Source organism: Psammomys obesus, unplaced genomic scaffold, assembly GCF_907164565.1.
Source record: "Psammomys obesus unplaced genomic scaffold, mPsaObe1.curated_primary_1811, whole genome shotgun sequence".
NCBI classification, from domain to species: domain Eukaryota; kingdom Metazoa; phylum Chordata; class Mammalia; order Rodentia; family Muridae; genus Psammomys; species Psammomys obesus.
Window position 1 is genome coordinate 798,980 of NW_026585691.1, and position 26,365 is coordinate 825,344.

Genomic DNA, 26,365 nt, shown 5'->3' on the forward strand with positions numbered 1-26,365 from the left:
GGCGCCCCAGGTAAGCGGCCGCCCAGCTGCGGCCCCGCCGGCGGGGAGGCCGAGCGCGAGCAAGGGCCGGGGGCCCCGAAAGTTTGCCCCCTAGACACGAGTGCTGAGGGTCCAAGGCCCGCCGCTGCCACCGGGCAGCAGGGGCAGGGGCAGGATCAGGGGCAGGCCGGGCGGGGGCAGAAGCAGGGGCTGGGCAGGCCGGGCGGGGGCAGGAGCAGGGGCAGGCCGGGCGGGGGCAGGAGCAGGGGCAGGGGCAGGCAGGAGCAGGGGCAGGCCGGGCAGGGGCAGGAGCAGGGCAGGCCAGGCGGGGGCAGGGGCAGGCCGGGCAGGGTGGGCTCAGAAGACAGGGGAGTGGGGGGTCCCACTAAGAGCTACCCGCTCACAGCCGGGCCAGGGTCCGGAGCTCTGCGGAGAGGGCAGCCTGGCAAGGGCAGTGCAGCCGCTGGGCACTGGGGACCTGGGTTCGTGCCCCAACCCCCGTGTTCCCCGTCATCTCTAACAGGTCTAATCGGAGGAAGCGTGGTAACTGCGTGGTCGACACTGCTGTTTTCTCGTGACGAGGGGCCCAGGGTTTGGCAGCCGCGGACACCCCGCTTGGTACCCCATACCCCAAATCACTCCATTTCTCCTCCCTGTGTCTGTCTCTGTCCTTCCCCCCCCTCCTCTCTCTCTCCCTCTCTCTCCCATCGGGTCTCCTTTCATCCTAACCTATGAGTTACTAGTAGAACACCCCTCGCCTGTTTTCGGGCGCCCCCACGGCCATTCCACCTCCTCTTCCTGCCCCCGTGGCATTAAGTGTCCTTAATGGACACGTTAATTAAACTGTAATTAATCATACTGTCTAACCCAAGTTTGAACAATTACCCTAATCAAACAGAAGTTAATAATGGCAGCGCTGGCCCGGGGCGCGGAGGGCCGCGGGGCAGGGGCGCAGCGGCCGCGCAGCCTGTCCTTGGAACCTGAGCGGCGCCATAAATCTTCCGTCGCCCGGGCCGCCCCCCTCCCGGCCCTGGGTCCTGGGCCCTCGGCTCGCCTGAGCCCCAGCTTCCGCGGGTCGAGTCCCCGCTCTGCGCTCTTCCCACGCCCCTCTCCGGCTCTCCTCTCTCTGGCTGAGACAGGGCCCCGGAGCAGAGCTGTCTGGCTCGGGCCTCCCGAGCAGGTACCCGGCGGGGCCGCCCTGGAGCCATCCCCAGCAAGCCTGAGGCTCCTTTCTCCAGGCAGGGCGCTGGCTGTGCCTAGCTTTGCCTTACTTCAGTCTCTGCTCTCTGTCTGTCTGTCACCCTCTCTCCCCCGCCTCCCACTCTCTTCAGCCTGGAGCCTCCTCAGGCCCTCTGTTTGCGCCCTTCCACTCCGGCTGTCCCACTCCAACTCTGCGCGCTCATCCTCCCGCTCTTTCAGCCCGTTTTCCTCTGTCCCAGCTCGCCTACCCCTGCTCATCTCCCCTCCCTCGGCCCAGGCTCCCCCACCCCAGAATTACAATCCCACTCGGTAATTGTTCCTAGAACCCTAATGATTCTTTAAAGGCAACCCCGGAATTCAGTGTGGTGGTGACAACGATGGCCCCGCGCCCCAGGATGGTGGAGAGGACGGAAGGTCCCCTCGGAGGGGCCTGCCCGTTTACTGCACTGCCTGTTTACTGGGCGCGGCCTGCGGTCGGTCCCGGACGCAGAGCGCCTGGAGACCTCTCACACAGAAGGTCCTGCCCTGGGCTGCAGCCCCGCCGAGGAGCGACGTCTCCTCGGCTCCCCGTTCAGCACCAAGCTGGGGACAGCTCCCAGCCCAGCCTGCCCCGGCAGCTGCAGCTAAGCTCTCAGTCCGCGGAGAATCTGGGGGGTCGCCGCTGCCGGGGCTGGCTTCTAGGGAGCTTGTCTGGGGGTCGGAGCTCGGGCTGGGTCCCACAGGAACACTCCAGCCAGCCACATCTAAAGACTGCCAGCCCGTTCTCCCAGCAGCCTCAGTTCGCGCAGTTATTCCCACTTCACAGGAAGGGGACAGCAGGCGCCGGGAGCCGCACACCGCGTCCTCATTCAGGAGGACGCGCAGAGCTAGGCCCTGCCTGGCCCTCTGCAGAGGGGTTCGGTGAGGAGGTGGGAAGGAATGGTGGGTCTCAACCTGGGTGCTGAGGAGAGATGCCTGCTAAGCCCGGGTCTTCGCAAGTTCGCTCAGGGGCTGATGGGAAGGCAGAGCTGGGACAGGAACCTGAGTTTTGATGCAGTGCGTGACACCCCTTTTTCTCAGTGGTCGCTCTGGGGGCTGCAGCCCCGCCCAGTCTGGGGGAGTTGTTGCCCTTGGCCTCTCTCTCCAGCCCTCATTATCAGGGTTTTGTCTCCTCTAGCCGCTCCTGGCCTTGTCTCTGCATCCCTCAGCAGCCCCCGCTGCCCCCTCTTTCCTGGTGTGGTCCGCGCCGCCGGCCTCGAGTGCCCGTTCCGATTCTGGCTTGGGCCGGGCTGGGCTGACGCGCCTCCTTCTCAAGCACATATCTTTTACCAGTTGAATTAACGGCAGTTTTCGTCAGTTAATTAGGTTTAATTTACATAATTAGTACAGTATAAAGAGGATTGGGGATAATCATGGGGTACGTAGCGCTTTCTGTGTAAACACGTATTCTGAATTAAAAATCAGATGTAATTAAGGCGTGCAGGCCCTGTTTAGGCAGTGTTTTAATTGTAATGAATTTCTAATTAACACTCAATGATTGCCAAATGCAAAGGGCTGTAGAATTTTCTTGTAGTTTTGCTAATTTATTGTTTACTTAATATCTGGATATTAGTCCAATGGCCAGATACAGCCTACCTAGCTTCCGATGCCTTGGCCCCAGAGAGGGAAGGCGGCTGGGCGGGGCCTGCCCAGAGACAAGAGTCTGGGCTAAGGAGGAAGCCAGCGAGGTGCCGAGCGGCCGCCTTCTCCTTGGTGTCACTGAGGCCGCAGGACAGCTCCCTTCTCTTCTCAGGCTCCAGGCTCTCATGCGTTCCTTGTTCATTGGGAACAGGGGTGAGGGCAGGAGCCTGCTGAGGAACACGGAGGAGACAGACGGGTGCAGGTTCGATTATTCCGCCGAGCTTCACAGGAGGGACTACGCACACCTGTCTGGCGGGCGCTGACTGAGCAGGACTCTTCCCGGACCATCCTCTGCGGGCAGCTTTCTTGTGGAGCTCAGGGCTGCGGGAGGGGTGATCGGTTACAAGTACATGGAGGGGAGGGAGGGGCAGAGCCAGGAGGCCTGGGAACCCGGCCTGGAGGATTTGGGTCCCAAAGTTTCTTCTGCACTTAGAGCTGCAACTTACCCTAGTGGGACAAAGGAGAGAGCGATGGAGCCTCCTTTGCTCGGCAGACAGCAAGCTGGGAGGCCTCTGTAGCCGGCTGGCCTGAGCTTTCCCCAGGGGGCTCTCCCTTTCCTCATTGGGTTCCAGGCCACTGTCCAGCTGGCGCCCTGGGAGAGGAGCTCCTACCCAGGTGGCGCCAGCTTCCCCCGAGAATCCTCTGGAGGTCCGAGCTGGGAGACTGCATTCTCTGTGCTTAGACGTTCACTCCAATGTGAAGAAACACACCAGGCAAAGTTAGCAAAGCTCAGAGGGTTCCGCCCAGAAAGCGGGCTGCTTTAACCTCTCCCTCCCTGGGACTGACTCAGCGTGCTTCCCTCTGGCTGGCAGGGGCCCCAGACCTGGCTGCTGCTGCTGCTCCCTGCTCTATTTTCGTCCTTGGCCCAGGAGTGGGTTAAAGTTTCTTGAACACTTGTCTGTGTTTTCTGTCTCTCACGCTGGAGTGCAACATTCCTGTTGTAACCCAGGTCTGTGCAACAGGGCCTGGGACATAGTAGGCACCCAACATGTTTGATGAATGAATGAATGAATGAATGAATGAATGAACAAACGAACCAATGAGGAAACAACATTTGATGGGGAGGGCTCTGGGGGTCCTACTGGCCAATGTGACACTGCAGTTCTGTCCCCTCAATGCTGTTTAGGAGTCTTGGGATCCCCATCTTCCACAAGGACTCAGGCAAGGCCTCTGGAGCAAGACATCCACAGCAAAGGCTTGCAGAGCGTCCAGTGGTTGCAAGGAATGCCCTTCCGGGGGCTCCTCAATTTATCCCCTGAGGAAGCTGCCTGAAGAACAGGCTCTGGAGCCAGCCAGACCTGCTCTGGCTGGGGGTGGTAGCTGATGCCTGTCATTCCAGCACCTGAGAGGCTGAGGCCAGGATCTGAGGCCAGCCTAAAGTACATGATAAATTCTAGGCCACTCCCTCAAGGCCAGGCCAACAGGGCTGGTGTGTTACTGTCTGTGGTGGTTTGAAGGAGAATGGCCCTCAGAGGCTCAGATAGAATGCTGAGTCCCAGTTGGTGAAACTGGGAAGAATTAGGAGATATGTTGCCTTACTGGAGGAGGTGTTCCCCAGGGGTGGGCTTTGAGGTTTCAGGCTGCCAGGCCAGCCTCCCTCTCTTTTTGTCTGCTGCTTGTGGGTCAGAGCTCTCAGCTCCATCTCCAGCACCTGCCTGCTGCCGTATCCCTGCCTCGATGGTCCTGGACCCGTGGAAGCTGTAAGCAAGCACCCAATTAATGCTTCCTTTCACAAGCTGCCTTGGCCATGGTGCAAGACACTGCTCGGCTCCGAGTCTGTGGAGTACTCATCTAGAGTCTCACAGGGATCGGTCACTGGGAGTGTGAGACATGGCCAGGTATGTGGCCTCCCGAGGGGGCCTAGAGTGCTTCTTAAATTTTAGGGTCCTTCCCTAATCCCCACAACATATAAGCATACCTCAAAAGTGGTTTCTCAGCACATTTGCGCCCTCCCTTCTCTGAGACTCACTTTGGGAGGGATGCTGGATATTGGAGTCCAGTCTGCCTATCGGAAACAGGTCAAGGGACTCTATGCCCAGCCCAAAAGATGCTGGGCAGACTGCCAGATGCCACATGAGTTGGAAGAAGGTCTGGCCTTCAGCTCAACACGGGCTCACCGACCCCAGGGAAGCAAAGTTACTATGCCATTCACATGCATATGTTTAGAGCAGACAGTTCGTGTCTGCTCAGCCAGTCAGTGTCGCACAGCCATCACTACCATTCAGGTTAGGGTATTTCTATCCCTCCAAAGAGAAGTCCCGTGCCTTTCAGCTGTCGCCGTTCAGTCCCAGACCGTCTTGACGTCTGTCTCTGTGGATGTGTTTATGGTGGATATTTCATGCAGATAGATTCAATGAGACAGTGTGGGGTTTCAAGTTTATCTACGTTACAGTATTATCAGAATTCTATTCCTTTATAATTTTTAACTGTATGTATGTATGCACGCGTGCATGCATGTATGTATATATGTATGTGAACATAAATATTTGTCCACCGTGGTGTACATGTGGAAGTCAGAGGATAACTTGTGGGAGATGGATTTCTCCTTCCATCATGAGCTCGGGATTGAACGCAGATCGTCAGAGCTGCTGGCAAGCATGCTTACTCATGGATAACTCATCAGTTGCCCATATTATTAAACAATGGCCTGCTGTATGGACTCCACACTTTGTTTACTTTGGTGATCATTTGGATTGTTTTTATTTTGGGCCTTGCACACTACTGACATTAGTGTGCAAGTTTGTGTGTAGCTCATGTCTTAATTTCTCTTGAGCATATATCTAGGTGTGGAATTTCTGGGTCTTGTTACTCTGTGGTTTTTCCTTTTAAGAAACTCCGAAAAATTCTCTATAGTTTTAAACAGGGTCTGTTCTGCCTGGAGAATGATCTATGATAGCCATAGTTTTGATTTTGAATTAGTGAGTTTATTAAGTACGTAGCAAGCAAAAGAACAAACAACAAATAGCCAATACATAGCAAAGCATCATCCAACCGGGCATTCCAGTGTCCAGCGTCCTGGGGTCTCCGCTGAAGTAATCATGCTAGTGTTTCTGACCCGGGCTTCCGTAGGTAGAGCAGAGCGATCTCTCCGTGGAGGAACTCTGCCTTCTTGGCGATATTGTAGGCCTTTTACATCTATTCATTTAGAGGTGTGTGAGTGTGTGTGTGTGTGTGTGTGTGTGTGTGTGTGTGTGTGTGGACACTAACTATATAGTGTGCTGTTGTGGAGCTCAGAGGACAGCTTCTTATGGGTCCATCTCCCCCTCCGCCTTCTGGATTCTGGAGAACTGAGCTGGGTTGTTGGGCCGGGCAGCAAGCACTGTTCCCTCTGAGCTCCGTTGCCTTCCCTGGCTGTCTGCACACAGGTCCTTCGCCTGTGGCTGCGGTGGCAGCCATTCTCACTATATGACGACAACAAGCTAGCATGTCCTCAGCCTGCGCCTCTGCAGGCTAGTGGCTAGGCAGAGCAGCAGCCTCAGCTGGCCACGCCAGGGTCCCACACGCGCTATCTCTGGGGAGGCTGTAGGGAAGGGACAGATGTAGTCTCGAGCCACATCGCCCACCGGCAGCTAACCTCAGTTTCTCCAGTCTGACACTCTTCCAGGCCGGTTTGGAAGCAGCTAAGCACAAAACTTCATGGCTAGTGGGGAGAAGCAGGACAGGGCTCCTCTACCTGTGGGTAAGACAGGACGGTGGGTGCCAAGGCCTCCCCAGAGGGACTGCACTGTGGCAGGGACTGGAGGACGAAGACAGGGAAACTGTCCCAGGCTGACAGAGCAGCTCAAGGCAAGGGCTTGCCACGGCCAGGAAGCACAGCGTCTGTCTTGAGGTGGAAATGTGGAGGTGGGGGTGCTGTCCCAGGCTCTCAAGGGAGCCAGAAGGACCAAATCAGACCAGGGGGAAGGTGGTTTCATACTCTGTCCACAATACAAGACTGATGGGATTTCTCCTCCCTCAGAACCTTTCTTTGTGTGTATTGTGCATATGTTGGTGATGCTTGTGTGCGTCTGTGTGGGCAGGTGACAAGTTCTGTGCATGTATGTGGAGACAGGAGGATACTGGCTGTCCTTGTTCCCTCGAGAAAGATTTCTCCCTGAGCCCAGGATCTGCCGTTCCCCAGCAGGCTGTACCGATCCTGTGTCTGTCTGTCTCTGTGGTGCTGGGGTGGCAGCCGTACATGGCTTCTGCATGGGTGCTGGGGTCCTAGCTCAGGTCCTGTGGTTTATATGGCTCCCTGGCCCCTTTCTCAGGCCATTTTCACCTGCCACCTGTCTCTCTTTCCCATGTGTGGGCCATTGCTGTTGCTGGCCCCCATGCCCCCGAAGCGGGGGAAAGGTAGAATGAATTCCTAGGAGGGCCGAGTAGCACAGTGAGGCTGGCTGCCTTAACTAAGTCTGCGGGCAGGAGAGACTTTTTATCCCCTGCAAGTTAATGCAAGCTGTTAGGGAGATAGATAAATGACAGAGCTGCCGATGGACTGTTGGGCTCAAAGCAGGGACATTTGTCTCACTTTAGAAGAAGGACCTGGAGGGCTCAGCCCCATCGACTCGTTCATTGTGTTGTTATCTGCCAGAGAGGCGGTGACACCACGGCAATTAAGACAAACTTTGGTCTGTAAGTTCCCGCTTGCAATCTTGGGGCTTCAAAACAAGACAAATGATCCCGCCAAGGGAGGAAACAAAGTCTTTCCCAGACTGTGTCCAAAGTCACAGCGAATATTTGTGGTTGTTCAGCAGAAAATTTGTCATTATGAGACTTGGCTCTGCTGGTTTCCCTGTCCCACATTATCGGTGCCCTCTGTGGCCCGTGATAGTCCAGGCCTTCTGTGGGACCTCACCTGGTCTCCCCAGATGGCCTCACCCCTGCCAGTTCCCACCTTCTCCTTCCAGCCTGCCAGTTTACAGGCTTCTCTAGTATAACAAAGATGTAATAATTGTCAAGGAAGAGGCTGATCAAGCCAGTGCCACTGCAACCCGGTATTGCCATGGAAGCACGCTGGCCTCCTCCTATATCACACAACTAGCAGCCTGGCCCCATCCACAGGGACCAGACTTAGGGCCTGCGTCCTAAGATGCTGGCCGTTTCTACTGGTCAGCCCTCCCTGCTGCCTTCTTAGGGCTCTTTATCTTGCCACAGTGCCTGGCCCTGACCCTGGCCTCTGTCTCCCTTGGTAGAGCCCTCCCCCTTTAGATGAAACTTTACAGCTGCATGAAATGAAAACCTCTGATGCCCTCAATGTGGACTTGGTCCAGGACCAGTCTCAGGGGCCCTCTTGATCCCAAGAATGAAATCAGGACCCTGCATGCGCTGCTGTGAGCTTACACTGCTCCTGCACCTGTTCTTTGAACCTTGGGACAGAGTCTCTGCTCTCCCTCCCCATAGCCTCCTTCTCTGACCTTTTCCCTCACTCCGACTTGTTATGATTGGGATTGCACCAAAGCATAGGACCATGGACTCTGGGGTTCAGAGCCCTGAGAACCATAAACCATGAATAGAACTGCATGTGTGTGTGTAGACTGGTTCGTGCGTGTATGTGTGCGTGTAGACTGGTTCGTGCAGGCATGCATGCATGTGGAAGTGTAACACAGGTATGTGTGCATGCAGGCGGGTGCTTGTTATTCCTATGGGGATGCTCACAGGAGACCATGGTTCAAGCCACAAGAAGCTGTTCAGGAGGCCTGAGAGGCTGGCCAAGACTCCAGAGCCCAGTTACTTCACAGCCACAGTAAGGGAAACTGAAGTCCAGGACATCTGTCTGGGGCTGGCCTCCAGGTATGGCTCAGAGGCTTTGCCCAAAGCAGTGCCACGGAAGGCAAAGTACACTGTGTTTGCATGTCAGAGTTTGGGGGCCTTTGTGCTGGAGTGTGGGGTGCAGCGCTGGAGCTGTGCTTGGAACATAAGCTAAGAGGGGGCTCTGGTGCTAAGCAGTAATCTTCTCTTACTTGAACGACCCTGGGCAAGTTGTTGTGCCTCCGTGATTCTGCGTCTCCATCTGTGAACGGGCAGAACAGCACCACCTCTATCTCGGGGGTCGTGGAGGAAAGTGAGCAGGTTGACAATAAAGATGCGCACAAGCTGGTTTAGGATGACAGCTCTCCTTCCCCACTCCCTTTCTGAGTTGGAAGACGAGGATATAGCTCTTTTTGCAGAGTGTTTGCCTGCCTGGCAGGCCTGCGGCCCTGGGTTCGATTCCCAGCACTATGGAATGGTGGGTGTGGTAGTCCGTCCTGTAATTCTCCACATTCTGGATGGATTCCCAGTGTGCAGACAGGAGTGCTGGAGGTTGAAGGTCATCTTTACCTGCATAGTGATTTGGAGGCCACCAGACGATACAAACCCCTCTTACCCCCACCCCTACAAGACCAGTAACAGACCCTCCCACTCACCTCTGCCGAGCTGGACTCTGGGGACAAATCATGGTTGATGCATCTTCAAAGAAGGAGGCAGAGCCTTAGGCCTGGTTGTGGCTAGTTCAGGTTTTGGGGTGGTCAGGGTCAGGTCCCCTTCCTCCAGACCCTCTCGTCAGGAAGGCCTACCCCATGCACTGCTTACAGATCTTGCCCTGAGTACTGGTCTAGGGGACACGGTCCTTCTGAGAAGTCTGAGAATTTCTATGACTGAGATAAACACTGCTGAGGTCTGGGCCAGCTGCAGGCTGGCCTTGTCACCACACAGCCTCTCCCTGGAAGGACAATGAAACTTCACACAGAAGTCCCTTCCACGGGGCACTGGACAGAGCATAGGTTATGAATGATGGTCCCACCATGGTGGCCATTTGGCCAACAAATGTTTGTCATGAGCTCCCCCCCCCCCCCCAGCCATGGCTTTTTCTAGGTCTGTGAAAAGCAGGCCCGAGCCTGCAGGGGGTGAAGCTTCCATTCTAAGGGAGGATGGGAAGGTGTAAATAGAGAATGGCTTTGTCGGTTACAGAAGAGAGGGCGGGAACTGGTACAGGCTAGGGGACCCTGGGTCCTGGAAGCACGTGCCTGTGGAGGACAAAAGTTGATGCCGGGCATCATCCTTGACCTCTGTCCACTTTATTGACCAAGGCAGGATGTCTTGCCTGGGAGGCCCTGGAGCCAGAATGGGAGGCTGCGCGTTCCAGTGGCGTGGGTGGTAGGTCTTCTGAGAGGCCATTTGAGTGAAGATCTGCAAGATGAAATGGGTTGTGCAGACAGTGGTGACAGTGCCCGGCATGCTGGACAAAGGTCAGCTGGGGTTGCCGTCATACTGCTGGTAACACGAGAGCCCAAGCAGACAGCCAGCCCCAGCTCGTTTAACATCCCATTGCAGGTGAATTTGAGGTTCCAATCCTTCCACGACTCTCCAACTTCCATCTCCTTTATCAAAAGAATGGAGATGGGCAGAATCTTAAAGTGAAGTTTTTTGGCCCTCTTCACTGTACTGATCTCTAACCACATGGCCCCCTTTCCACAGGGGTCTTCTGATGTAGTCTCTGAACAGGCAGCGGCCTCTGAGCTCCACCTCCCTATGAAGGAGGGGATGGGGAACTCGTGGGGGCTTTTGCTTTGGCCTGGGGTGGCTGCAGCAGAAACAGAACTGGAAGCAGCAGGAACTGAAGTGGGCAATCATCACCCAGCGTTGCGAAGGTGTTGGTAGATCTGTGGCCTGTCTCCCCCCACTCTCCCTGAGTATTACCCACATTCATGCCCATTCACACGTATGTGGGCAACTGTGCATGCAGGCATGCATCATGTGTGTGGTCACAAGTTGTCTTCTCTGACGCCACTTCACTTTATTTATTTACCGAGGTAGGCTCTCCGGATGAGCCTGGAGTCTACCAATTAGGCCGGACTAGCTGGCCAGCTTGCCCAGACTACTTCAAGTGGCCATCAGTAGCCTGGGTCAAGAGAGGAGTGCTGGGCAGGGTCACAGGGCGAGAGAGGAGCTGGGAGTGGTGTGCGGGGTGGGGGTGGGGGTTGAGGGCCTCTGAATTCCTGCAAGTCACCCTTGGCCTCCTGCTTCCTCCTCAGCCGCCCCAGGCCACAGCAAGGGTTAGTGCTGGTTTGGGGCTGGGCTGCAGCCAGCTCCAGTCCAGGAGAGGACGACACTACGACACTACGACCTGAGCTTTGGGGTCTGGACCGGCCTCACTCCACCTTGCCCTGGAGCCTGGTGCAGGCACCTGTATGCCTCAGGTGACAACTGAGCGGGGGCACGGCCTCAACGCCGAGCTCCAGGAAATGCACAGGACCTTGCAGGCATCCCTGTTGAGTGGGGATGCGTACAGCAGACGCATCAAACAAACACGATCCAAAGCAGTAATACTTTTATTCCCATCAGTGCTGCTGACAGGGCCTGACCCTCACAACGAACAGGAGGAAATAGAAGGGGATGGGGCCAGAGGAGTTTCCATTCTTATAACCCCATCATGCTCCCCTACACTCTCTGCACCACCTCCCCCCCAGGGTGAGGGGCTCGGCAGAGGCTGCCTCTCTTGAGAGCTCTACATAGGGTTGGAAGTGGAAACAGGAGCCTGGGCCCAGCTCAGCTCTTCACAGGCAGCAGACGGAGAGGGGTCACGGCGTGTCGTTGGTGACTGGTCCGCATGGTCAGTGTCCAGTCTCATGGGGGACCCTGGTGGCTCCGCCTCTCCTCTAGCGCTCTGCATACCCACATGGACACCACGGTGGCGTTCCCATCATTGAACTGCACGATGAACGGATGCCCCTGTGGGAAGAGCAGCAGGTGGGACTGCAGACCCCAGGCTAGGTGCCTGGGGCAGAGGGAAGTGCTCGGCGGGCAGAGCACTTGCCTAGCTCATGCAAAGCTCTGGGTTTCACCCCCAGAACCAGATAAGCCAGGCGTGCTGGCGTGTGGCCGTGATCCTGGAACTTAAGAGGCCGAGGGAGGAGAATCAGAACTTCAAAAACATCCATAGGCTACCAGAGCTACTTCGGGCTTTGTTAGGAAAAGACAGACAGATGCCTGGTGATGGTGGCAGACGCCTGTGATTCTAGCACTCCGGAGGCAGAGGCAGGCAGATCTCTGTGAGCTGGAGGCCAGCCTGGCAGTCTGGTCTACAGAGTGAGTTCCAGGACAGCCAAGCATACAAAGAAACTGTGTTTCAAAAACGCAAACCAACCAAACAACCCCCCTCCCCACCAAAAAACCAAGAGACAGACAAGCAGGTTAAACAAAAAGACAGCTAGGCATGTCAGTATGCATTCCAAGGTGTTTTCTAGTCTGGATTCAACTTTTTTTTTTTTCAGGGACCCTATATGGTAAGAGGGAAGGCTAGGGTCTTTGAGATGTTTCAACAGGGCCTGGAGACCTGTATTTGATCTCTGCGGCCCACACGGTGTTAGAGAGAACTGACTCTGCAAGGTTGTCCTCTGATCTACACATGCACATACACACAGGCACACACTCACACATAAGCTTGTTCTGAAAAGAAGGGCAGGATCATGTCCATTTCCCAGCCTAGATGGCTGAGGTCTGAGGTTGGCTGTGACCTGCTTTAGCCTGGCACTGGCCAGGGAAGTGTCTGCGACCTTCTCTAGGAAGCTTTTTGAAGGTGTAGCTTGCCTTAGCTTCATGCTCTGCTTGGTCCTCTCTCAGCTGAGCTTCAAGCCATAGTTACTAAGCTCAGGCCTGGCCCCAGGGTGGCCAGCTTTCCGGTCCAGTTGCTGCCCAGAGAGCAAAGGATCATCTTGTCAGAGGTGTCGTCAATCCCTGTTAGTTCCTTCCTTTGTCTCCTGCTCCCCTGTAAGTGAGCCACAGTCTGCAAATGAAGGACAGACACCAGGCTCCAGGAGGAGGTGGCTAGCAAGAGGAGAGCTGAGGGGTTCAGGGCAGAGGGCCAGGCCGACTTAAGAGGGGCCAGTGTTTCCACATGGTCCATCCCCGGCTCCAGATAGGCCAGGTTATCTTAAGCACAACACTCCCAATCTCAGGGTGTCTGGGGTGGGGTGGGGTGTTCCAAGGAAGGCCAGGAGCAATCAAGGACAAGCCACAGGACTGTCAGAGCCACAACAGGGAATGAGACTGGAAAGCATTATTCCATTCACTAAGTAGCTTATTTGACCAAAGGCTTTCAGTAGAAACTTTGTAGCCCCCATGAAAACCAGGCCCTGGGGAGTTACAGTGAATGGGAAGGATGGGGAGAAGAAGGATCCTTGATGTTCACCCCTAAGCTCCTGCACCCCCCAGCTGCCTTCTTTCCTGCTCCTCACTAGTTGGCAGAGCCTCGCTCTTGCTCTCTGTCCCTGCTGGCTCACAGGCTTTGAGTACTTTTCCAGTATACCTGGCTGTGGCCTGTGGCCCTGGCAAACAGCCAGGCCCTGGCACTGGGCTCTAAGGACCCCTGTGTCCAGCAACAACTTCATCACATCCCCCATGGCTGGGAGGGTCTACTGGGTCCTGACCCCAGCACCTACCAGGATCAGCTGGAGCTTGGGCATGAGGAGGAAGAAAGCAGTACCCAAGCCTTTCCTGCCTGGCTGATTATGGTAAGAAAACTCTCTGAGAGCTGGTGCCAGTTGAATGCCCAGGCCCATGCCTAAAGCTTGGATGGTATCCTATTATTTCTCATAGAACTCTGGGGGGGGTCCAGGTATGAGTTCAGGACCCTAAGAAAGGGGTATTGAAGGCAGGCTGGGTGGGGAGTGATGGTGTCTGAGGGTGGCACAGGCCTGGGTGGGGCTGAGACAAGAAGGACTCCATTTTGGCTTCAGTATGTTTTCCTGCTCAGCCTCTGCCTGCTTTAACGATGGCTGCCTAGATAGAGAGCACTCTTCAGAATTCCCGTGCATGCTCTTTTCTGGACTTGGGAAGAGGCGACCTTGCGCCCTTCTGAAGAACAAAGACAGAAGCTGTGCTCAGGAGCGTGGGCCCCTCCCCCCAAGCCCAGGGTAACACAGTGTCACTTTCCCAGAATGCCTGGTGACTTTGAGGCCATATGCTCCATCACGGTTATCATCTGTCTGAGAACAGGCAGAGTGGAACTAGCAGGGGAGTGGAGGCATCCTTCCTCAGTCTAGGAAGGGCCGATGGCCGCGCAGTGGGCAGCACTGCCTGGGACCCTGTGGTAGTTGGGAAGTACAGGGACCACCAGGTTGCTGGCCTTCTGGTTCTGTGGATGCACCTGCCCTTCCCTGACCCTTGCCTGAGGGCTGACTTCCATCTCCTATGTACCACTGATGAGGCATACCCTCCCCTTGGTGCTTATATTACCTCACAAGAAAGAGACTTTGACAATAAGTTTTGTCCCCAGTTGCTGCTGACTGCTTTCAGGCCGGTGTCTGAGCAGCAGATAAGGGGTAATCTGCAGGAGAGAGACATGCTCAAAGCATGCCAGCAGCCCTGTCCACAGAGCTTGGCAGAAGCTATGTAGCTTCTTGCTGCCTTCCGCACCAGGCAGTGGGAGCTCTTCTTTCCTCTTCTCTCACAGGGCCAAACGCAACCACCAAAGTGGCGGCGCTTAAGTCTGCAATACATGCTTTGTCATAGAGGATAAAGATGTAATGAAGGCCAGAGAGGGGGCTAAGGGATAGGATATGCCCGAAAGTGCAGCGGTGGAGTGAGCAAGGCGAGCCAACAACCAGAGAGCTAGCATCATTTGGTACAAGACAACCTTCAAAGAGGAAGAGGAGGAGAGGGAGGAGGGGGAGGAAAGGAGGAGGAGTTGTGTCATCTGACATGGCCTCCTTGGTCCCCACTCCTGGTCTTTGGTGTTCTGGTCTTAGCTGACGGCACAGCTTCTTGCTCACTCAGCCTACTGCAATAAGTTGCTTTCTTGCAGAAAAAGCCAGGCTGAGCCTTCTTTGAAAGGCACAGAAGTGGCTGCTGTGTGGCAGGACTGGGGCTCCAAGCCTGCCATGATGAGTAAGTGCTACTTGAGACCCAGCAGCTGCTCTCCTGGTTTAGCACTCAGCCATAGCTCCCCATCTGCCATTAGCTGGGCTCCGAGTTTCCTGCCAAAGAAGAGTTTGCCCTTTGGGGTGCCCACTTCTTTCTGTGTAATATTGCTAAGGAACACCACACATTTGAATTGAACTTGTACCTGGGCTGCAGGCTTGGTGGGATTCCACCGGAGTCCAAGGAGTGCTTGTGGCACAGGAGAGCAATGTGTGTGTGTGCAATCTGTGTGGCCATCCCTACCCACCAAGCCCTCACTGTACAGGCACTGGCTGCTCTGCAGCTGCACACAGCCAACTTGAACTCTTCTATTGCCAAGGCTTCAGACACTGGAGCAAGGCAAGCACAGAGCAAGGGTGGTTTATGAGCAGGGCGCACTTTCTCCGTGCTGCCTGTCTGTTGGTTGGTGCTCCCTGAGGTGGGGCACGGTCAGTTTTACCCATTTTGTTTAACGAGTATTGCACATTGCAGGCACTGACTCGCTGACCTCAGTGTGGGTGAAGTGTAATTATAGCACCCTCATTAAGATTTGTGTGTGCCAGGCGCTGCCAATCATTTACTACTTATTCAGCAGCTCCACTGTGGATTAACGTCATTCCCATGTTACAAATGAGGACACAAGGCTCCCGTCTAAGGCCACAAAGCTGAACCTTTCCTTCCACTGTCTTCAGAGCCCAACCCCGGGATTGGGTTTCTATTCAGTGTGCGGTGGGGTGGAAGGCATGGCACCTGCCTGCAGGAAAAGCTGACCCCAGGGCAGGAGGAGTTATCATCTGCCTGCTGGTGTCAGCTTCTCCGGCACCCAGAACAGGGGGTCAGGGCGGGACCATCACAAACTGGCTACCCTGGCACTCCTTCCATGGAGCGCCTCTGTCTTGCCTTTCCCAAGACACCTTCTTGCTGTCCTTCCTGCGGTACTCTGCTACAGGTGTCCCTGCCACAGGCACAGGTCCTAACTCCAGTGAGGGCAAGGCAGCACTAGTCAAAGTATCCCAACAAAGCTGGCTGGTGGCTATGCCGCTCTGAGGCCTGTGCTCAGGTAGAGCCAGATCTCACCTGCAGGGTGAGCCCCTTCCCAGATGACAGAAGGCTGTACAAGGCAAGGCTGGCCTAGGCCTCCTAGACGCCAAATTAGCAGAGTCCAACAAGCTGCTGGACAAGAGTGCCGGACAGGCCATCCTGTAAAGATGATCTGAAGAGGGCTGGTGCTGCTGGTTGGGGAGCTATAGCCATCTTCCTGAAAGATCCTGCCTCCCCTCTCAGCTCTGAGGCAGGGCTATTAGGGGTCACATGAGCTTAGAACTATGACACCGCAAGAAGTGAGGCACACTGAGCTTCTGCCCGTGTCCCATCCTGATCCTGTTTAGGGATACTTTCATATGTATTTTAAAGACTCCACTAATAAAAACGACATGTTCTCAGCTATGTCCAATTCAAAGTACCACAATGAACATCTTGTGAGGGGCAAAGTCAGTCAACATGTGTAACCCGTGCACCTGTTACTTCAGATGCGGGCCAGCTGTGTGGCGCGCTGGCTATCTGAACACACAGGGCTGTGGTTTCTGTCCCACTCCGACTGTACCTGACTATAAAATCATGTCACCAGAGAGTCTAGGCACATGGCCAACTAGGTGACAGTGAGGCGGGGAGTGGCCAAGGTTGTGTTGGCTGTCTGAAAGCTTCGGCTCCAGAGCTGTGTGGAGCATGTCTGTTCACCACACTCACTTCATGTAAACCCTTGGTACATGCTGTCAGTGGCTAAGTCTTGAAATAAAAATTTGCTGCTATTCCTTTAAATATTTTAGAATTAATGTAATTTTAATTGTGTGCATGTGCGTGTGTCTGTGTGTGTGGATATGTGCACATGAATGCAGGTGCCTCTCAGGACAGCGTCCAGAAGGGTGCGCTGAACCCCTGGAGGTGCAGTTACAGGTAGTCGTGAGCTGCCTATGTCAGGACCAAGTCTGACAGCTCAGGCCTACAACCCCAGCTATTTGAGAGGCGGAGGCAGAAAGAACTGAAAGTTCAGAGCTTGTCTGGGTTCAGAGTGAGTTCATGGTCAGCCTGGTCACCTCAAAGTGAAAAGAAGAAAGAGGGCTGGGGTTAGAGCCCATTGAAGAGTATTTACCTGGCAAACACCAGCCTTAGATTAAAGAAGCATCATCATACAAGCACATATCCAAACCCCCTCCCCCTCCCCTGACATCCATTCCCTCACCCCTCCACACTTACTACCCCACCCCCTCCCGCCTGCCCCTCCACACTCACCCTCCCTGCACACCCACTCCCACACCCCAACACCCTCCTCTGCTTCCTTTTATATGCGTGAGAAACACTCTTCTGTCTCCCCTTCCCCCTCCTTCCTATAACGTAGCTGAAAACTTCCTTCCTAAAACTCAGGCCAAGAAGGCCAAAGGCGTCTCAGCCAGCAACACTCTTGCCTCACAAGCATGAGGGCTGAAGTGTGACCCCAGTGACAATGCACAATCGACAGGCCTGGTGGGGCCTGACATGGAGAGGGGCTGGGGAGAGGGCAGAGACAAGCAGGTAGATCCTGTACTTGAGGCTAGCGAGAGGCTCAGCTGTAAAACACAAGGACGGCTCCCGAGAGGGGAGCTGGGTTGTTCTCTGGCCCCCACACTCACACACGTGCACACGCTAGAACATGGACAAACCCAGGTACACACAAACACTGAGAACTGGTGCTGCACTTGCTGATTCTCCAAGCCTTGGTCAGCTTGGCGATCAATTAGATACTGGAATCAGAATGTCACTTTCTTGGTTTTCTTTTTCTTTCTTTCTTTTTTTCTTTTTCTTTTCTTTTTTTTTTGAGACAGAGTTTCTCTGTGTAGCCTTGGCTGTCCTGGATTCCCTTTGTAGACCAGGCTGGCCTTGAACTCACAGAGATCCGCCTGCCTCTGCCTCTGCCTCCTTGAGTGCTGGGATCACAGTCGTGCAGCAGCACGAGGCTCTCTTTTTGTTTTTTGAGATGGGGTCTCTCTGTGTAGTCCTGGCTGTCCTGGAACTCACTGTGTACACTAGCCTGGCCTGGAACTCAGAGACCCGCCTGCCTCTGCTGAGATTAAAGGTGTGCAGCACCACCCCTCAGCTAGAATGTGACTTCTAAACCAATGGTCAGGCCATTCACTAGGCAGTCATGGCAGCCATGCCTATGTTCTGTGAATGTGACCTGTCACATGGGTTCATGTGTGGTTTCTCACCATGACATCACACCTGTGCTCAAAACTTCTGAATTTTGGAACATGTACTTAAAATTGAATGGTGTGGGTTGGGATCAGTGGGAGAACATTTGCCTAGAATGTACGAGATCCTTCAGCACCACCAAACCACACCAAACCACAGCAAGCCACACCAAGCACGGCCTGCCCTTGTTGCAGGTCATCTGATCACACTGTGAATCCCAAAATTATGTTGCTCACTGGAAAGACCTATTTTAAGTTGTGGTGTAGCTCAGCCCTAGCACACACCTTTAACTCAAAACAGGATTAAATAAAGTTAACCCTCAGTCCAGAGGTGGCGTAAGCAACCAGCTGACAGGAAGTGAACATGGGAAAAATCACAAAGAGTAGAGGAAGTCAGGAGGATGGATAGAGAGACACGCAGGAAGCAGAGGGGAAGAACATTCAGTTTGGGGGTTTTTGAGATGGTGTGGAAAAGAACTGCCTTTTTTCCTTCTGGGACAGCGGCTGAGGAGGAAGGTCAGCTGGGTGCCTTCTCTACCGCTCTGAGCCAGCAGGCTTTCACCCCAGCATCTGGCTCCTGAGTCATTATTGGTAAATCCAATGGTGGAGGTTTTGTTAAAAGTTTACCCCAACCAAATGGTGTTCAGTCTGCGCCAGAGGTGGAGCTCAGTGGTATGGCATTTTCCAGCACGCTTAAGGTCCTGAGTTATAACCCTATGATTATATCATTACCTAATTATATAAGCACTTCTCAAGAGCCCTCCACAAGCTGACTGACAGTGAAAATACCTCATATAAAAAAAGAAAAGAAAAAAAGAAAGTATTTCATACATATGTTTGTGTGATGCAGCTAAAACAATACTTGACTTAAGTGCCCAATAGATTATGAAAGATTAAAAAGGAAATCCTAAGAAACAAAATAATGACGATGGAAGACTACAAAAAATTGCCCACCGAAAATTAAAAAAGAAAGAAAGAAAGAAAAAAAACTGGTTGAAAGTTCAGATCGTTTATGGCCCAGTGGCAAATAAAAATCATCAACAGAGGGCTGGAGAGACAGCTCAGTGGTTAAGAGCACTGGCTGCTCTTTCAGAGGTCCTGAGTTCAATTCCCAGCAACCACATGGTGGCTCACAGCCATTTATAATGGGATCTGATGCTCTGTTCTGTCATGCATGTGTACATGCAGCTAAAGCTCTCATATACATAAATAAATTATAAAAAAAATCATCTACAGAATCCACTGTTAGCCTTGAGCAGTATTTTATAAACCACGACGCAAGGAACTTATGGTACTTAGCTATTCTGTTATTGATACAAGCTACCTTGCTATTGACTGTGCTATGCAAGAAAACGCCGAAGGAAGTTAAACTAGAGAAGCCTGCTGTGTCTGTGGGCGGCTGACGAGTGTGAGGCGGTGTGCTGGCTGGCCACGCACAGGTGACGCACACTGGGTCGGTTCTGAGTAAGCTGGCCGCTCTCTCACTGCTAAGGCGGTAGACGGTGACTTAGTTATAAGCACTGCTTTGCTCTCCCAGGACGGCTGGATTCAGCCAAGCTTCCCATGAAGGTGCTAAGGGTGCATACGGGCTGGAGCTAAGCCTGGGAACTTTTTCTCTGGCACATTCCTTCTCCCTCTCATTTTTGACATGCTCTCAGGTAGCCTAGCTTGCCTCTGTACTTATTATATAGCCAAGGATGTTCTTGAGTTTCTGCTCCTCCTGTTTCTACTTCCACTGTGCTGGGATGACAGACACAACGCACTGTGCTCACTCTTGTTTATGCTGGGGATGAACTCAGGGCTCCTGCATTTTTGGGCAGACATTCTGCCCACTCAGCTGCCTCTTAGCCCTCTTGAACACATGGTTATTTTTGATGCCCTCAGAAAATAACATTTTGACAACAAACTGACACCCACCCTCATTTCTAACTTAAAAGTAAAGGATCATATTGTGTCTCATGATTTATGTCACATTATTTATTGCTTATTTTCTATTTAGTGGAGCCACCTGCTTCCAGATCTACAGCTGTTTTGCAGATTATGGCCACTATAACTTAAGACCTTCATCTCAGACTATGAGTCTGGAAATTAAACTAAAATTTGAACATTTGATTTTGATCTAGTCCTTCAAGGCTTTACTTTTATTTTCGGAATGTGTGCGTGCATACACGAGAAACAGAGAGAGAGGGTGGAAGAGAGAGAGGGGGAGAGGGAAGGAGAGAGAGAGAGAGAGAGAGAGAGAAAGCATGTGCACACGAGCATATGCACAGAGGCCAGACGCTGACTATTGTTTTCCACAGTATCTTGGGACAGCCTCTCACTGCCACAGGAGCTCATGCATTTGGCTGAAGGCTGCCAGTGAGCTCAAGGATCCAGCTGTCTTTGCTTCCCCAGCGCCAGGATTACTGCTGCACAGGCCACGATTCCCAGCTTTTATGTGGGTGCTGGGATCTGAATCTTGGTCTTCATCCTCAGATCACAGCACTTAATCCACTGTGCCAGCTGGGGGCTTAATTTTAACAAGTTTGGCCTCTCCTTCTTCAATCTCAAACACAAAAGAAATGGCCAAATACAAAAGGACAGAAGAAGCACAGTTCAGAAAGGAGGCCAGGACCAGAACTGAGAAGCAGCACCTGTCAGCAAAACCACAGGAGAATGAAACCGAAACACTGGTTTGGGGTCAACCACCTATGGGTGCATGTCCCTAGAAGGCTAACAGAGGAGGACCCCAGCAAGGCTCACTGGCAAGAATTATCCAAGGAATTAAAGAACAGAAAAGACAAGTCTGGAAGTCCAGGTGTGTGGAATCTGTTTAAAAGGAAAGAAGTTGTGACATGTGTGTCAAATCTCTGACATGGAGTTTTTCATTCTTTCTTTTCATTCCTTCCCTCCTCCCCTCCCCCCTTCTTTTTTTCCTTGAGTCTACAGAATGTGCCTTAGTTCTCGTTGGCTGGTGGCTTCCTGCGGTGTAACAGCTTATTCACCAGCGACACTGAAGTCGCTGCCGCCACCGGATGTTGGAACAGAAATCTTAAGCACAGGAAAAGATATCACTTTGTCCACGGCCTTTCTGGAGCCTTCTCTAGGAAGCAATGTGTGATGTCACAGGCGCAGAGAGACTGAACCTCCCTGCCCAGAGGTTCAGTAAAGGCACACGGAGCACTTAGGGCCCAGGCTGCTCCTGGCTTCCTCTGAGGAGTTTGGTTTCCTCTAAGATTTATGCCCAAGGTGGGGGGAAAATAAACATCGCTCAGTAGATTTATAACCTCATCGTGCTTTTTAATAAGATCAGGGATGACACCCTATGACATAATCTTGGAATGACTGCAGAACAGCTCAGAAACTCAGTGTGAAGTTTTCTATTTTGGCTTCGGAGCATTTTGCGGCAGCAAGGTCAGGTAGAGAGGGCCAGGGAAATGAGCCAGAGAGGCTTCGGAGAGTGAGTGTCAGCTGCTTTAATTTTCTGTGTCAACTCTGAAAATTAGATAAACAATGACAAACCAGGCTTTTTAAATGAACTTGTCACTTCTGGTTTTCTTGATACAGGGTAACATTTTTCAAGTCTTGGTAGCCCCAAAGACAGATTTAACCCCTGAGAGGTTTACCTAAGTGTTTCAAAGACTCCACATCTGAAAACAAAGGTTTATATCCCTTAAAAAAATCAAACTGTCCTTGAAGTCTAGATATTTTTCTCTTGACAGTCAAGGAGGAGACTTGCCAGGCCCCTGTGGAAGGCTTTGTGGAGGGTGTGGGAGGGTCTCAGCTCCCTCCTTGTTACACTGCCCTCTCGACTCCCCAGACTGTCAGCCCTTCAGCATAGTTCCTCTAATCTCAAGCCGCTTTCCATGGTGGCAGTCCTTTGCCATCGTTCTAGAACACAGAGGTCCCCACAGGTTGCACCTCCTCTGCCCAGACAGGTGAGTCCACACCCTGCCTTGCGCTCCTCTGCTTGCACTGCTGTCTAGGGGAGGTGGGAGGCTCTGCAGGACTGTCCACCAGCAGCCACAGCATGCTCCCTTGTGGCCAGGGGGCCTAGGAGAGGCTTTTCCAGAACAGTTGTATTATTTATTTATTTATTTATTCATTTGTTTATTGTGTCTGTGAGCATGTATACCCATGCTACACCAAGTACGTGAGTGAACCTCAGAGGTCAACTTGCAAGAGTCAGTTTTCTCTGTCAATCTCGTGTCCCAGAGACTGAAGCCAGGCCATCAGGCCCGGAGTCATCCTGTCAGTCCTGCCTTTGCTCTAGGGGTAGCTATTCAGGGACAGCATGGCCTGACCATGCTTCGTAGAGGCGGTTCACAGGCAGTGCATCTGGGCAGGTGTTCAGTCAACCAAGTGTAGTCGAGTTCATTCTCACAGCTCCCCAGGAAGTCACTAACTGCACTGCTGCTACTCTGTTCCGTTAGTTAGAAAACTAGGCTCGGGCTTGGTAAGTGACTTGGCCAGGGTGGGATTTGAAGGACAGGCTCCAAAGCTGTGCATTTTGTTCTAGCACAGCGAATGCAGCAGCAGCAGCAGCAGCAGCAGCAGCAGCAGCAGCAGCAGCAGCAGCAGCATATGACTTAAAGCAGGTTGGGGCCCATGCGATATCCAAAGGCCCTATCAGAAAGCTGACAGAGGTGCATGCCTATGACGTCAGCACTTAGAGGTGGAGGGAGGAAGGGTCTGAGGCCAGGCTGGGACACAAAAGGAGCTCCTGAGTTATGTAGCTAAAAACAGACAGACAAACACAAAACAAAAATTAAAATAAATTAAATAGTTGAAAGCTAACTTCTTTTACAGGCAGAGCTCCTACACTTTGAGGTAGTGACGGTTGCGCTCTGGGCACAAATCTCGTTGGCTGGTTCTAACCTCAGCTTCTCAGTTCCCCACACTCCTGCTCCACGTCCTACAAGCTAGGGAAGAAAGGACGTCCCCAGAGACAGTGTCAGCGAAGGTGCGGCGAGGCTGTCTGACATCCTCGCCTTTGCCTCATCCTTGATTCCCTGGCCATTCTGGTCACTTCAGGGAAATTTCCAAAAAAAGAGCCCAACCTTCAAAACCATTTCTGATGGCAGCCAAATGATCCACGAGAAGGCCCCATTAGAGGGGTGCTTACACGGGCCCACCACTGTCTAAATGAGCATCAGGGCTGCTTGAGGAAGCAGGGAACAAGCCAGCGGGGGTCCGGTCCCCTCGGACACATCACACCCGCTTTGTTCTGTGAACACTGTCTACTATAACACATGGCAACAGTCCCCCACCCACATCACAGGGAGATGCAAAGTCAGTGCAAACCGGCCCAGGCCACGCCGGCAATGTGACACCAAGAGGCCTCACTTCTGAAGCACCTATCAGTGGGTAGCAGGATGGGTAGGGAGGCCTGAGACTGCTTTCTGGGTATAAAGGCACATCATCATTTGAGGTGCGGCCCTGCCCCCAGGGCCTCGGCCCGGAAGAACCAACTTGTTCTTCATGGAAAACAAGGCCTCACGGACTTCTCCTAGGCTCCGCAGCCCATGTAAGAAAAGCACAAAATAGAAAAAAGGAATCCAACTGTTGCACTCACCACCAGCCTACAGACAAGACGTCAGTGCCCTCAGACAGCATTTCAAATACAGTTTATTAGTGTGTGATATGAAAAGGGTATTTTTATTGCATGATATAATGCAATGGGACCTTGGGCGCTCTGTGGAAAGACCTCACACTCAGAAGTGTAATGAACCCATCGTCCCAAAAACATTATACTGTACATTAACCTATCATTAATGGCACATTAGGGCCAGGGGCATTGCACGCTTGCTGGCCAGGGCCCATCAGGACAGTGCTGAGGAGACCACACAGCCTTCCCGGGCTTAAAACAAACAGAGAAAATAAATATTCCTCATGTCTACAGGCAGCTTTAAGACAAGTTCAGTCCCAGCTCTGCCTTGCAATTTCAAAGCCTGCTCTTTGACAAAAGGAAGTTACACACCGAACAAAGAGAGAAGAAAATGACCGTGTTGCTGTGGTGTACCCCAGCTAGTGGCCACACAGCCTCAGTGCTGGCTCAGCAAGGTGCAGAGCAGAGGACACCTCTGGAAGTGTGAAAAGTACCCAAAGGGGTGGGAAGGTGCTTTGGCAACGGCATGTCCATTCTCTCATTTTCCAATCTGCCATGTCAAGGAATTCAAGAAGTGTTAAAGAAGGTAACACAGCCAAGCAGAGGATTGGCAGATGATGTAAAAACAAATAAAATAAACCAACCAACAACAACAATAAAAAAACTGGCCAACAAATACTCAAAACAAAACAAAACCATTCATTCTCATTTAATAAAAGAGATGCCAAACAACAGACACATTTTACTGCTGATCAGATGGCAAATTTATATCAGATGAGGTAAGGAAATTGGCTTCACATATCCACCTTTAATATATATATATATAGATATATATAGATATATATATATATATATATATAATATATATATATGTATATCTATATATATATGTATATACATATATATAGTTTTTGTCTTAGAAAATTTACATATGTGTATGAATGTATGTATGCATGTATGGATGGATGTATGCATATGTGCATGTACCACAGCATGGGTGCAGAGCTCAGAGGACAACCTGCTGGAGTTGGTTTTCTCCTTATACCATGTGGGTTCCAGTAACTGAACTCAGGTAGTCTGGCTTGGCAACAATCGCCTGTACCCACGGAGTCATCTTAGCAGCTGAGAGTCATGGTCTTAACAGCACACACACAGAAACAGCTAACATGCTCTAAGACAGAGTTCTGGTGAAACAGCCACGGCACACACGTTATGGAGTACCACATGCACATTAAGCATGAGGACTTTCGTGTGGCGTAGGAGGATCTAGAAAACATGTGCAACCCAAGAGCAAAGGGAAGAACGGACAGAATTCAACGCTGGTGATTTGCACTGGTGGTTAGCTCTGGGATGCGGTGGGCAGGGCCCCTGCAGGAGGAAGAGACTGACTTCTTGGTGTACTAGGTCAGTAACAGCAATTTACAATCTAGTTTTGGAAAGCACACCTGGGAACTTCCCATTTCCTGTGCTGAGCACGTTCTCTTTCTGCCTGACCTGGACTGAACTTTCACAAAACACCCACGGTGAGTTGGTCACAAGGATCCTTTCCAGAAAGATGGAAACACCCATCTCCAGAGGACACAGTCCCTTCTACACCCTCCTCCTGAACACCCTTCACCAGACCCGACATTTACAGCAGAGCTCTTCCTGACTCACAGCAGCTTCCCTGGCTCCTCCTGGACCCCCAGGCAGTGACAGAGGAGAGAGGACATGGAAACTGGCAAGGCCAGGGCCCTGACTTTGGCTGGAGTACAATCAGATTTCTTTCTGGAAACATCTATCTGTGTAACATACACAGGAGAAGACCCGGGGCCCAGGACTGCCCAGTGTTTGTGTAGACAGTTCTTAGGACACCCAGCACAGCGTTAGGCAGGAAAGTGTGGCTGAAGGCCCTGCCATGTGAAGCTGTCTCCTCATCCCTCCACCTTCCCATCTTCTTTATATTTTTGGGCAACAGACTTGGTGACAACAATCTGAAATGCTGGATTTTGTTTGTCCTAGGGTCTGCCAGCACACTCGGTAATTAAAATGTTGATTAGTAAACAGTTTCAACATATGACAGGCAATTCGGCTAAAGCCTACAGTTAGGTCAATAAGTGATTTAGACTTGCCATTTAAAAAAAATCTCATTTAAATTTTGCATACATTAATCACTACCATACTTCAAGGTTCTGATATCCACCTGACTACAATATTAAAATAAAACTTGCTGCCCCAGGGAAATCCTACTTATTCTTAATTGTTTCCAGGCTTTGATGGGCTTTTAATCTAAGATTAATTTATGCAATTTTAAATAACTCTTCTTATGATTAATAAGCTTGAAAATTAAAAGGAGTCTAAAGCAATTATAATGAGCATTTGGTCATAACCTCATTAGACGAAGGAGTGAAGGGTACAGCTTTGGAATTCTTACAAGACTACAATTTAAGGTTACTTTTAGAGAAGTCAAACACAGTCCCTGCAATCGCAAGGCAGGTTAGCAGGGGTCAGTGTTAAAATGACGGCCAGCAAGATTAGCATAGTAATGATGTTCCCTGACAGAAGGAAAGGACACGGGAAAACAGGGAGACAAATGGCAGGCAGCCAGGAGGCTCTGGGCTTCCAGCTCTGTTTTTGGTTGTCTCGGTTAGAGACCTTCAAGGGATTTTGGAAAGAACTAGCAGGTTCGGACAGTTTTTGCTCCATGATCAGTTTTGGGTTAGAACCCGGCTCTTCCACTCCAGCAAGCAGAGCTCAGCCCTATGTCCTTCCTGCTGGCTACCTGTCTGTCCAGCCACCCCTTTGCTGAATAACTAACCAGCATCCTGCTAAGCTCTGGGTGGGCTCGCTCCAGGCCAGCTGAAGTTAAACAACACAT

The 26,365-nt window shown here is 52.2% G+C and overlaps 2 protein-coding genes across 2 annotated transcripts in view; both read right to left on the reverse strand.

The window, feature by feature from the left end:
- Skor1 (SKI family transcriptional corepressor 1) overlaps positions 1–493 on the reverse strand; it is a 7,075-nt gene extending 6,582 nt beyond the window's left edge. Inside the window, exon 1 of the mRNA XM_055596733.1 lies at positions 392–493. Coding sequence (XP_055452708.1) covers positions 392–493 — 102 coding nt within the window. The remainder of the gene's footprint in view (positions 1–391) is intronic.
- A 10,620-nt stretch (positions 494–11,113) lies between these two features.
- Positions 11,114–26,365, reverse strand: part of Map2k5 (mitogen-activated protein kinase kinase 5) — a 186,867-nt gene continuing 171,615 nt past the window's right edge. The window contains exon 19 of the mRNA XM_055596747.1: positions 11,114–11,529. Coding sequence (XP_055452722.1) covers positions 11,425–11,529 — 105 coding nt within the window. The 3' untranslated portion in view covers positions 11,114–11,424. The remainder of the gene's footprint in view (positions 11,530–26,365) is intronic.